This window comes from Theropithecus gelada, chromosome 6, assembly GCF_003255815.1.
Source record: "Theropithecus gelada isolate Dixy chromosome 6, Tgel_1.0, whole genome shotgun sequence".
Classification (NCBI taxonomy): Eukaryota; Metazoa; Chordata; class Mammalia; order Primates; family Cercopithecidae; genus Theropithecus; species Theropithecus gelada.
Window position 1 is genome coordinate 147,559,785 of NC_037673.1, and position 12,971 is coordinate 147,572,755.

Sequence of the window (12,971 nt, forward strand, 5' to 3'; positions counted from 1 at the left end):
TGCGTGTGTTGGGGTTTTGGAGGACACCAGATTCAAGCTAATAATTAAAAACCCAGCTAAAAACTGGAAGCAACAACTTCAGCTCAATGGCAAGGAGGCTTTTCTCACATTCCTCTGTTATTGTCTTCTGCAACCCTCCTCTCCCCCAAACCACTGCACCCCAAGCACACCAAATTACTTTTACTCCCCTGAGCACGCTGCATTCGCTCTCCCTCTAGCCTGTCCCAGTTGTCCCTACCTAGACCACTCTCAGCCCCCTTGTTCTTCCCGAGTAGCTCTCCCTAGGCAACTTCCCCTCTCTCCTCAACCTAGGTGGGATGCCCTCCTGCGTGCCCCAGAGCTCCTTTACTGCCCCACCAGAACACTGTACATGGAGGGTACCAACTCACCCCAAAGGAGGAGGGTTCCCTAAGGCCCTGCCACCCTGGGACTTGCTTGCAGAAGGTCTGCTGGCCCCTGGTCCATGGCAACAAGAAACCATAGATCAGCTGGGCAGAATGCATGGCCCAAGAGCACCGGACCAAGGTCCAAAGATCTGCACCCTAGGTCGTGGCCTCTCTGATCTCCCAGGGCCTGTCCTGTCCACTTCGATCATCTAGAATCCTGCAGTTCAAATGCCCTTCAGGAAGTAGCTCTAGTATGACTCCACATAGGAAATGGGGAACAGTGAAAGTTCCACCTTGGATTTTTGCCCATAATCAGTAACAGTCTTTCCTTCTAGGCAGAGAGGCCACTTGTACACACAGTGTACTCCTCAGTGGCTGAGATGAAGGCCATAGCTAGGACTTCTCTGAAGGTACGGATCCTATAACATCCTGTGCTCTTCAGAAACTGTGAATATCCTATAAGCCCAGGTTCACTGGGGGCAGTCATGATGTCAAGGATGGATAGAGTTTTGGTATTACTGAGTTCAACCATTCCGTAAGGGGAACGTGAGGCCCAGAGACCTCACAGACAGCTTCTGTCTGTGCATTCTGTGGCCAGTAGTTCTGGGTTGGTTGGAGTAAGGGACAACGGGGCCAAGTCCCATGATTTTCTTCAAGATCCCTGAGTTTTTTCTCCCTGCCAATCCCGTCATCACACTGACTGCATCACTTTCTCCAAGGCCAGCCAACAGACAGCACCCTCAGGCAAACCCCAACAGAGGGCAGCGGGGTTTTTTGTTTTTTGAGACTTGCTCTGTAACCCAGGCTGGAGTGCAGTGGCATGATCTCGGCTCATCACAGCCTCAATCTCCTGGGCTCAGGTGATTTTCCCACCTTAGCCTCCTAAGCAGCTAGGACTACAAGTACATGCCACCTTCGTATTTTTTCTAGAGATGGGGTTCCACCATATTGTCCAGGCTGGTGTCGAAATCCTGAGCTCAAGTGATCTGCCCACTTCAGCTTCCCAAAGTGCTGGGATTATAGGTGAGAGACACCGTGCCCAGCCTCAACAGAGTAGAGTCGAGGTCAGAGTCCTACCTCTGACCATGGCCGGAACCCAGTCTCAGCCACATGGGAGTAAAAGTTCTCATGTGCCTCCAATTCTATTGCCCGGCAGAGTGGTCAGACATGAAAGACTGAGGTTAGAGTCTCCCAAGCCAAGGAAATTCAATCCCAAATGGGTGTGACAGAGAACATTTGCATATCCAGAGGAGAGAAACCCCTCTATTGCCTTTTTGCCTGTCAAGTTTCTATTTCCCTTCCTCAGGCCAAATAGTTCAGGTGGGACCAACTCCACTTCCTCGCTCCAAGAAAGAACAGGTTACCCAGGCCCAGCCAATGAGAACCAGGCCTGGGCCTTCCCCTGGAATCACTGGGCATGAGTTACGTTGTTTTCTCCCTGGGCTGCCAAGACAGCAGAGTGGAAGCCTGGAGCTGCTGATGACTACCACGTCAATGCGAGGAAGAACCTACCCAAGAATGAAGCCACGAGAAGAAGCCCAGCTCACACAGGCAGAATCTTGACACTATCATTTGAACCCCTGGATTCAACCAGACCTGAAGCCCTGGGCCTCTCTGTCAGGTAAGCCAATATACATCCTTTTCTGCTTAGGATATTGTGGGTGATATTGCATTATGGTGAGCTGCATCTGAAGAGCCGAGACTTGTAACAGGAGCAAGCAAAGCCTAAGAACCTTTCCTCCTTCTTTCAAGCTGAAGGTACCAGGGGTCTCTGCAGCAGGCCTAGTGACTCCAGGAGGATCCCAGGCCCAGAGAAAGCAGAGTACCACCTTCAGGAAAGAGAGGCCCCTCACCTGTGCTGGTTTGGCCATGGTCTCCGGTTCTGCAGCAGAATCCACTGTGGAAAAGAAAGAGAGCATATGAGACTCCCCCCAGATCTAATCAGCCCCTTTCTTTCCCTTACATTTCCTCCCTCTGCTGTTTTCCAGCTGCCCCCAGCCCTTCAGGTTAAATCAGACCCAATGACCCAGCTCAGGACCGATCGCATTTTTTTCAGAAGACAATGGACAGACTAGATGGTGTCCAGACATTCATAGCAGTATGGGAAAGGGACGTGCATCCCCGAGGGAGGGCGGGATGGCACTGACCCACCACTGACCCCTTGACTCCTCCAGACTAGGCAGGGTACCTGTCTCACCACCGTCTCAGTTAACACTCACAGAAATCCTTCCACACATCAGATTCTCCTTTTTTATAGAGAGGAAACTGAGGCTGGAGCATCACAATAAATGAGCCAAGATCACACAGCTTAGAACTGAATTCAACAATTTCTAGATCCCAGAGTCTATACTATCTGCACCATGCATGCCCTCTTTTCAAGTCAACAAGGATGGCTTCAGAATCCAGAGCTTGACTGCCTGCAGATAGGACTCAAAGGGCTTCCAACCACCTGCTGCAGTATCTGAAGGACTGTCATTCCTGAACGAGTCAATATGCACTCATTTAGCACCTACTCTGAGTCAGGCATTGCTCTGGGCACTGTGCATACAGAAATTATGAGAGATTTTTAAAACTCGGTTTCTCTGGAGCTTATGCTGTAATGGGAATGAATAACAAATGCACTCATCAGGCTGAGATAAGAACTACAGAGAAAAGACAAGAGTTGGTGAGGAGAGTGACAAGGGGTGTAGTCCCAGGTGGAGGGGGTCAGAGGATCTCACGAATGCAACTAGGGGCACACCAGGGGGCAGTGCAAGTGAGGAACCACCAGGAGCTCAGTGTGGCTGATGTGGTAGCAGGGAGTGGTGTGGTAGGATGTAGGGTCTGGGACCAGTGCCTGCGGCCACCGTAAAGACTGGATTTTTCAGGCTGGTCATGGTAGCCCATGCCTGTAATCCTGGCTCTTTGGGAAGCTGAGGTGGGAGAATAATTTGAGCCCAGGAGTTCGAGATCAGCCTAGGTAACATACTGAGACCTGATCTCTATTAAAAAAATTTTTTTTTAAATAGCTGGACGTGGTGACACATTCCTATAGTCCCAGCTACTTGGGAGGCTGAGGCGGGAGAATTGCTTGAACTCAGGAGGTGGAGGCTGCAGTGAGCCAAGATTGTACCACTGCACTCCAACCTGAGCAGTCTCAAAAAAAAAAAAAGACTGGAACACACAGGAAAACAGGACACATATCTCATTGAAAATGGATAAGGAATGGGGGTGGAGGTATCAGGAGACGGGGTCTACAGTGAAGGAACAAAGATATGATATGTAAAAATAAATGCAAAAAGAGATGTAACTCATTTGGGAAGAAGAGAAGGGGGTGGGGAGCTGGCTAATGAGCACTCAGGAGGGCAACAGATGAAAGTTTAACAATCGTCTTAAGACAAGGAGAAGAGAAACAAAGGACCACTACTTTCCACTTTAAGCAGTTCTGGGCAATTTGATCTCTTCTTTTTTTGAGATGGAGTCTCGCTCTGTTACCCAGGCTGGAGTGCAGTGGCGCAGTCTCAGCTCCCTGTAACCTCCACCTCCCAGGTTCAAGCAATTCTCCTGCCTCAGCCTCCTGAGTAGCTGGGATTACAGGCGTATGGCACCATGCCTGGCTAATTTTTGTATTTTTAGTAGAGACGGGTTTCACCATGTTGGCCAGGCTGGTGTCGAACTCCTGACCTTGTGATCTGCCTGTCTCAGCCTCCCAAGTGCTGGGATTATAGGTGTGAGCCACCAAGCTCAGCCTGATCTCTTTTAACAATGTCTATGCATTGCTTTTTAAAAGTAAACATAACAGAGTCCACAAGCAGTGGCTTGTGCCTGTAATCCCAGCACTTTGGGAGGCCAAGCAGGGAGGACCACCTGGGACCAGAAGTTTGAGACCAGCCTGGCCAACATGCGAAACCCTGTTTCCATTAAAATATACAAAAATTAGCCAGGTGTGATGGTGTGTGCCTGTAGTCAAGCTAGTCAGGAGGCTGAGGCAGGTGAATCGCTTGAGCTGGGGAGGCAGAGGTTGCAGTGAGCAGAGATGGCACCACTGCACTCCAGGCTAGGCGACTGAGTGAGACTCTGACTCAAAAAAAGAAAAAGAAGGGAGGCCGAGACGAGCAGATCACAAGGTCAGGAGATCAAGACCATCCTGGCTAACACGGTGAAACCCCATCTCTACTAAAAAATACAAAAAAAACTAGCCGGGTGAGGTGGCGGGCGCCTGTAGTCCCAGCTACTCGGGAGGCTGAGGCAGGAGAATGGCGTAAACCCGGGAGGCGGAGCTTGCAGTGAGCTGAGATCGGGCCACTGCACTCCAGCCTGGGCGACAGAGCCAGACTCCCTCTCAAAAAAAAAAAAAAAAAAAAAAAAAGGTAAACATAACAAAGTCAATCAGATTTACCCAGTAAGACCTAAAAGGAACAGAACTAGGAGAGTAGAAATCATGGAGACATTTCAGCTCAATGCCTTCCAGTTCTCCACATAGTCCCTGTTCCCCCAAGACTAAGGGAAAATCTTAGCCATGTGACCATGGGCTTATTGCTCATTTTTGAGTTCAAGGTGATCTCAAGCACAAAACTGAAGCTTTCTCTTTCCTGCTTTGTAGGGTTGTTGGAGGATAAGACCTAAGTTATGTCAAAGGCAGCACATAAGAGGCCCAGGCGCGAGACCCGCTCTTAGTAAATGGTGATATTCACTGTGCTGGTGGGAAGTTGAGGACAGGGGCTCTGTTGTGTTGCCTCTGCGTCCCCACTGGCTGATTATGAGTCCCCCAAGCTGCAGTCAGTAGAGGACAGTCATCAAATGGGGTTGGAAGTGAAAGGCAGAGGACGGATCTGCCTGCAAATAAATGCAGCTCAGCTCAGCTCAGCTCAAGGAAACCCTGCAGTTTCCCTGGCAACCGGGGGCCCGTTGGTACAACTGTGCAGCTCTCACCAGGAAATGGAAACTGTACCCCCTTTCCAGGGTGTGTTGCGGGGAGGAGGGGGCCCACATCTACCCCAGGATATGGCTGGAGGCCAGCTCTGGGTTTCCTCTGACCTGGGGGATGGTAGGGGGAGACAGTGAAGGAAGCCCAAGGCTAGCAGAGAACCAGGGACTGAATGAGACCCAGGAAGTTAGTTGACACAGGCAGAGGGAGGGCTGAGGCCTGTCACCTGCACCTCCAGCCTTGAAGCACTTTCCTCTGGGCTTGTTGCTGGACATTTCAGCTGCTGGCTGCAGCCCAGGGCCATCTGGAGCAACACCCCTTTCCAAGGAGAGATGGCTCCAAGGAGGTGCTTCCTACTTCTTGGGAAGATATTCTCAGCTCTGAGAGCAGTTTCTATGTGCCTTGTGTGAGTGCACGGTTCATATGTAAAAAGCAAGCTCCTTTCAGAACTAGATGTTCAGACTGCAGTTCTGAGGGCCAGTCCCCCTGCTGATTCCACAGCCCCTCCTCTGAGGGCTCTGGGAAGCTCCTGAGCTAATCATAAATACACCATTTACTCTGGCTTTAAGATGGCTTCTGATCCCTTCCAGAGCAACCCAGACCATACTGCTCACATTGGCTGAATATTTTACATCCAGCATTTCAGAATCCCAGAAAGGCCCTTAATAATCCACGACTCCAAGTCCCTCATTTTCTAGACGGGGTAAAGGCATCTCAGAAAGGGAAAGTGACTTGCCAGGGCCCAGGAAGCAGCCAACATCTCTGCCTAGCAGCCCTCGATCATAACAAGCCGCCACACAACTGTGGGTCTTGGCTGCAATGGGACACCAGGAAGAGTCCAAAGAACAAGACCCCGGTTCTGGTTCCCAGTCTGCCCCATGTAACCTCAGGCAAGCCAGATCCCTCTCTGAACCTTAGTTTCTTATCTCTAAAGTGGGAACAATACATCACTCCCTCTTTGGTAGGATCTATAGTTAGAGGCTTTTAGAGATTTCAACCCAGGATTTTCACAGCAGAATATCAGTCCTAGGAGGGTTATCTCCCAGGCCACAGAATTGCTCCCCATCTCCACCTGCCAATATGCAACGTTCATCATCTTGGTTGAAAGAGCTGTTCAAGACTAGTAAACGGAGTCATTCCAGACCTGTGCCTCTTTCCTCCCAGGAACCCTGATTCTCTCAGATCTAGATGAGATTCATTGTGATGACTTATCATGACTGATCATTCCTGAAACCCACACAAGAGCAGAAAGAATGGTCTGGGTGGCTTTGTGCTGCTCTGGCCACCCCTTGCCTCATCCTTTTGCCTGCAATCAATCATGTTTCTTCCTTCCCCTTTGAGAGCTCCAGGCTGACTCTAGAAGGAATGGCTCAACCACAGAGATGTGGATAGGGGAAGGGTTTTGTCCAAGTCATGTGAAGGCATGGGCTTTGAGGCACAGATATTGCAAAGCAGTTTTTTATTTAAATAAGTTACTTAAACTGAATCTCAATTTCCAATTTCCATGCCTGCAAAATGCAGACAGAAATACCTACAGATACTGAGAAATAAATGAAATAACACATGGAAAACACGTAGCACAGTGCCTGACACACAGTAAAGGCTCAAGAAATGGTGGCTTTTATTATGATAAGCCCAAACATTTACAATGGAGGCAATGTGGCATTAGAATCAATGCAGGCTTTGTGCTCAATGCCCAAGTTCAAATCCTGACCATGCAAATTCCGAGCTCAGTAACTTGGGCAAGTTATGGAATTTCTCTGCCTCAGTTTCTTCATCTCTGAAATGACACTCTTGTTAAGGTTTCTGCGAAGATTCAATGAAATAAGGCAGGTGAAATACTAAGCATGGCCAGGTACAGATTAAGTGTTTAATAAACGGTGACTTCCGTTGTCACAATCATCATTATTACAGCAGCAGTCTCCAAAGTGGGGTAATGGGTATGACAATCCACTGGGGTGCAGAACAAGAATATCACCACTTTCCAAATGTTTTAATCTTGCCCTTTTATATTCCATTTTTATTTGTTATACATGTATAAAGTTAAAGAAAATATTAGGGGTGCAGGCTGATAGAGGTGCACAGTCAAAATTTGGATTCAGTGGAATTGGGGCGGGGCATGCCAGGAAGTATAGTAACACCAGGCTAAGAAAAAGCATTTCTGTCCTTGAAAGGTAGCTTGGGCTGTGGAGGAACAGAGTGCACTTTTGAGGGAAAGGAGATGTTGAGCGTAAGGGGGTGAAACCAGGTGTGGTGGGAGGGTGATTTAAGAAAAAAGAAATAGTATGGAAAATCATGCAAACAAACAAACAAAAAACCCACCCAGACCTCTGCCTCAGGGGAGTGCCTGAGGGGCTACAGCCTGAGCCACAGTACTCCTCTGCTCACAAGTCTCCAATGGTGCCCCTTAACATTGGGCTTCTAAGCTCAGCAGTCAAGGCCCTTGGTTCTCCTTCCTGACTTCTTTGGCATCACCACCTTCCTCTTCACCCTCTCTCCCCTGCTAAACCACGAACGCCTTCCACCAACATTTTTAATCCAGCTTTCCAGAATCTATACCAGTGCTTCTCAATTCTAGCTTCACTAATAGAACCTGGGGAATTTTTCAAAATTACCAAAGATTTAAGGTCAGACCTTAGAGATTCTGACTCAACTGCTGGGGTGAGGCCTGGGCTTTGGTAATTTCTAAAAACTTTCCTAGGTGATTTTCATGGCAACCAAGGAGCCGCAGAACCACTGTTATCTGTTGGATTCAAATGCTACCTTTTCTAACAAGCCAGAAGGTATTCCTCCCTAGGGTGCTCTGAAACCACCTTGATTTGACTGGCTTTGGTCAACCACTGTGGATTTATCATTTCTCCATTAGATGAGGGCTGCTAGCCTCCAAGATATCATGGGAAAAAATCTGTACTTCAAAGGAAAACCCTCCAGGTTGTCTGACTGTAGACTTTCATTGTTTTTGAGCTATTTTACAGGTCAGTAAGTTGCAGATAATTGATGGTAACACAAAGTAATTCTAATATATACTCCTTGCCCTCTCTGGTAAAGGTCCAATTGATTTCCCACCCCCTCAGGTAGAAAAACCAGTTTTGTCTCTAATTGTACATTGCTTTCAATACAAAGGTGTCTTTTGAGTTGGTTATAACATCTGCCTGGTGCGGTCATTGATTAATAAGTAGAACAGCACATGATCATTTTTGTATCTGTATGAGTCATCATTTTACCGTTTTTAGAAAATTACTGCATATGCCTCTTTCCTGCACCCCCTCCCACAGGGCGTGGCTCCTAGGATGGTTGGGGGTAAAATGCACTAAATGACTTTCATGCTTTCTTTAGTGACCTCAGCAAATGGAACCATCTACTATTGGTTTTCGAACTGTGCTTTACTCCTCTTTCTATAGCCAGGAGATAAACTAGAGAGGTTAAGTCACTTACCCAACATCAGAAGAAAATCAGTCACTAAGCGGGGGCATGTTTTTCCATAAACATTTATTTGAGCACCTCCTGCAGACTAGGCCCACTGGTAGGAGTTGGGGGTTGAACAGAAAATGAGACAGACAAGGCTCCTGGCCCCACAAAGCTGGTGACGTGGTGATGTTATACAGCAGTTTGCAGTATGTATATATAGATCCTATACACAACCCATAACCAAGGAAAAATTGAGTATGTACCATGATAAACAGAAATACACTTTTAAAATATGACATTGAAAGTACATTTAATAAAGAGTCCAATCGTTTCTTCCTGTACCCCCAAAAGATCATCTTCAGTGACTCCTGGGGTATATCCATCCCACTTAGAAGGCCCCTGGCCTATAAAATCTAGATCCTTCCCTCTTTCCCCCTTCTTGCTGGCTTCTCCCCCAGTCTGCAGGAAGACACTCAGGACCCGCTCCATAACCCTCCAGGAGCCTTGATTCTGATGAAGCTGGGGTAAATGCCATCCCCCGGCTCTGTGCGTGCGCACACCCCCCAGCTTGATGCACTCGGCTTTCTTAGAGAGCAATGTCTTTTCCTCTCCTGACCCAGAACCATTGATCCTAGGGCTGGACAAGGCCTTAGGAGATCATCTGTCTGCTTCAGGATTGGAACTAGTCTAGCCTAGGTTTGAACTCCAGCTCAGGTCACTTTTGTGAGAGGCAGCAAAGTAGTGTCTCACAGTGTAGAGGCTGGAGCCAGACTGCCTGAGACTGAAGCCTGAGGGCGATATTTAGCAGCTGTGTAGTCTTGTGCAAGTATTGAGCCTCTCTGTGCCTGTTTCATACTTTAAAAAAAAAAAAAAAAAAAGATGGGATAAAAATAGCACCTCCCTCATAGGAGTTATGATGAGGATAAAAAAATTAAGACAAGTCTAGAGCTTAGAAGAGGACCTGGCACACAGGAAGCACTATATTTTATAAGCATTTGTCATTATTATTTCTTCCTTAAACTTTTAAGGGCTGGAGTTTCCACGTCTGCAAAATGGGCATTAATAACAGCATCTAACATATCAAGGCTTCAGCCGGGGCCTGGCAAGTTTAAGGGTTTGAGAGATAATAGTGGTTAGCATTTTTTTGTTCTTGTTAATTAACAGGTATTTAATACAGTTCAAGAAAATTGCACCTTTATATCTCATTCATCTCTGTTTATATTTTTTCTTTTTTTTTATTATACTTTAAGTTCTAGGGTACATGTGCACAATGTGCAAGATTGTTACATATGTACACATGTGCCATGTTGGTGTGCTGCATCCATTAACTTATCATTTACATTAGGTATATCTCCTAGTGCTATCCCTCCCCCCTTCCCCCAACCCACGACAGACCCCAGTGTGTGATGTTCCCCAGTGGTTACCATTTTATTGCTATTATTTAAGGACCTCCAGGACATGGGTTTTTCAGAAGAGGAACCCGATCAGGTCACCTGCCTTCTCAAGCATCACACCCTTTTGAGATAACACAGCACTTTCATATCTGCCATCTTATAGCCTCCTGAAGGTATCAATCTCATTCTCATTTTGCAGATAGGTGGGACGTCCAAGGAACCTATGGACAGTCACTCCTCCATAGCCAGTCTCTGTGGGGGGAGCTTCTCAGCTCCAGGAGGAAAGGGAATGAGGCTGGATTCCAAGGCAAGTTTATAGGCATCAAGACACCCCTCCGACTTCCTCTCCTCTACTGGCAGGAGAAGGGGGACATGCAAGCTCAGGAATCATGGTAGAGACCACATCCTGTGCTTTGTCGCCACCCAGGAAGTATGTCGGAGGGGCTGGGTGGGGTGAGGCTGGTGACTCCACTGGGCCTCCCCAGAAAATCCTAGAATGGTAGAGCAAGAACCATTCAGACCCAACCCATTTTATTAATACCAGTGAGGTGTCCTGCGTATATGTCCTATCCCTGTAGAGAGGAAGGGGCTAAGCCCCAGAGGGGTAGTAGGTGTGCCCAGGGCGCCTAGCTGGTTAGTGGCAGAGCAGGGGCTGGGTCTGAGGCTGGATCCTGGCGGCCCAGGGCTCCCTCTGTGTGCTGCAGTGCAGATGTGCCAGTCACTGGCAGCTACCCAACACTGCAGTCTCCCCCGCCTCATCCCAGGAGTCAGTCTCAAGAGGCCAGGCCTTGGGCTTCCCTGGCCCCTCCTCTGCACACTCACGTCTACATTTTGCCCCAGCAACAGCTGGGGCCCTTATCCAGAAACTGCAAATATTTTCTGTATCTCAGCAGATGCCGCCTTAGGAACAAAGGGTTGATAAGGCAAAGAAGGATGGATGAATGATTGTCACAGCTGCAGAGGGGGATGAAAGCCTCTGCCTCCTGCCCTCCCCGGCTCCACCCAACTCCCAGAATCCTAAATTCAAACAGTTGAATCCTAGAAGGTCTGCACTGGAAGTAGCAGGCAGTTCAGCAGACTTTGCTCCAGATGGGGCACAAAGGCTTAGAGAAAGGGCTTGCTCAAGAAGCCCCAGCACACCTGGACTGTAACCCGGCTTTCCTCTGACCCCAGGCCAGTGCCCTCTGCATGGCTCAGGGCCTGCTGCTAGAAGGTCAGGGTCCACAGGGGCTGAAACTGGGGCAGCTGTTCACTTCACAATGAAGGGTTAAGCAGGTCAGGATATCCTGTCTGGGTCAGTGGGAGCAATTCCAAGCATGTTTTGGGCAAGGGGAAGGAATAATGGAGAGAAAAGGGTGGACTCTTGGGGGGAAACCAGAGTCCTTTCACAAACCCGGGAGCCATATGTCCAAATTTGGAATTGTCAGAGAAGACCCACTAGAATCTAGGGAAAAGAAGGAGGAGGCAGGAAGCCATGGCCAGATTAATTGTCCCAAAGGACCTCCTGCCCCTTCCCCTTGTAGGGCCTACAAGGGTTGTGCCAGGCTTCCCAAACCTATAATCAAGACTCCCAAACCTGCAATCATTCCATACAGCTGACAAACAAATCAATTTGCAAAGCCATTGTTTCCTTTGAAAGAGACTGGGTTTCTCAACTATGGACTTGGATAAGGAAATCCAGGCTCAGAGAGGGAAAGCCACCGCCCAAGGTCACACTGCAAGAGGGGCTGGGATTCCGATTCAGGGTATTTCGCTCCCATGCTGGTATACGGGGAATCATCTGAAGCCCCCAAACTCTGGGAAGGCCTAGACCTCTTAGGGGAAGCAGAAAGAAGGGTAGTGCCCCTTCCTCACCATAGGAAGCCTCGGAGCCCCGCTGGGGGACTGCATTCATAGACGAGCAGTGGCCCAAAGGGGATGGGGTCCATGAGGCCTTGAGGTATATACGGCCAGACGTTCAGCTGTCTGCACGCAGACAGCCCTCCCCCGACACCACACCCAAGCCATTTTATAAGCAGCTGGAGGGTCCAACGCTCCAGCTCTCAGCCTTGGGCCTCAGCCACACCCTTCTCTGCGGGTCCTTTGACTGGCGTCCAGCTGACCCAACCCCGGACCTTCAAAGTCTCTTGAGCTCCCCCAAGTTAAGGCCGGCAGGACCAGCCCCTGGCTTAGCCCCGGCGCCCCCACCCTCAACCAGACCCTCTGCAGCACTAGGACTCCCTCCCTTCCCCTCCCCTCCCCCAGCCAGGGCGCCCTCCGCCCACGCCTCTCCGCCCCGGCCCCAGATTTGCTCCGCTGCGCCCCCCAGACACACCCAGTCCGCGACACTCTCAGGTTACCGCGCCCTCCCGTCCCCGCTCCAGGCGCGGGGCACGGATCAGCCGATGACTGGGCGCTTATTGCTTGTGTCCCTGCAGCCCTCGGGAAGGGGTTCCCAGAGCGACTCCCCTCTATAGCCTCAGCTCACTCACCGCGCAGCGCAGGCCTCGGGTCGCGGACGGACGCACGGGCGCAGGGACTCGAGGACACAGCGCTCGCTGGATGGGAGCCCGTTAGCCCAGCAGCAGCCGCAGCGCGGGGCGGGCCGGGAGGACAGCAGTGGGCTCCGAGCCGGACACGTGGCGCGCAGAGGCCAATCCAGAGCGCCCGCCTCCCTCCTCCACCCCACCCCTCCAGCTCCTTTGCTCTTGGAATCTTAGAATGTCACTAGCGCGAGGGGCTCGCCGGGAGAACCTCCTCAGTTCCCGGCCCCCGGACCTGAGACCGAGAAGGAGTAGGGGCTTCGGCCAAGGTCACGCGGCCCTTCAGGGCTAAGAAGTCAGGGCTCCTGACTCCCGATTCTGGACACTTCCCCGCAAATCCTTACAACTCGCCAAA

General features: G+C 49.8%; 1 protein-coding gene across 2 annotated transcripts in view; it reads right to left on the reverse strand.

The window, feature by feature from the left end:
• The window catches only part of ANXA6 (annexin A6), a 58,495-nt gene extending 45,734 nt beyond the window's left edge, over positions 1-12,761 (reverse strand). For both annotated transcript variants that reach the window (XM_025388782.1, XM_025388781.1), the window contains exons 1-2: positions 12,566-12,761; positions 2,240-2,283 (exon numbers count right to left, since the gene is read on the reverse strand). In XM_025388782.1, coding sequence (XP_025244567.1) covers positions 2,240-2,257 — 18 coding nt within the window. In that variant the 5' untranslated portion in view covers positions 2,258-2,283; positions 12,566-12,761. The remainder of the gene's footprint in view (positions 1-2,239; positions 2,284-12,565) is intronic.
• Between the last annotated feature and the right edge of the window lie 210 nt (positions 12,762-12,971).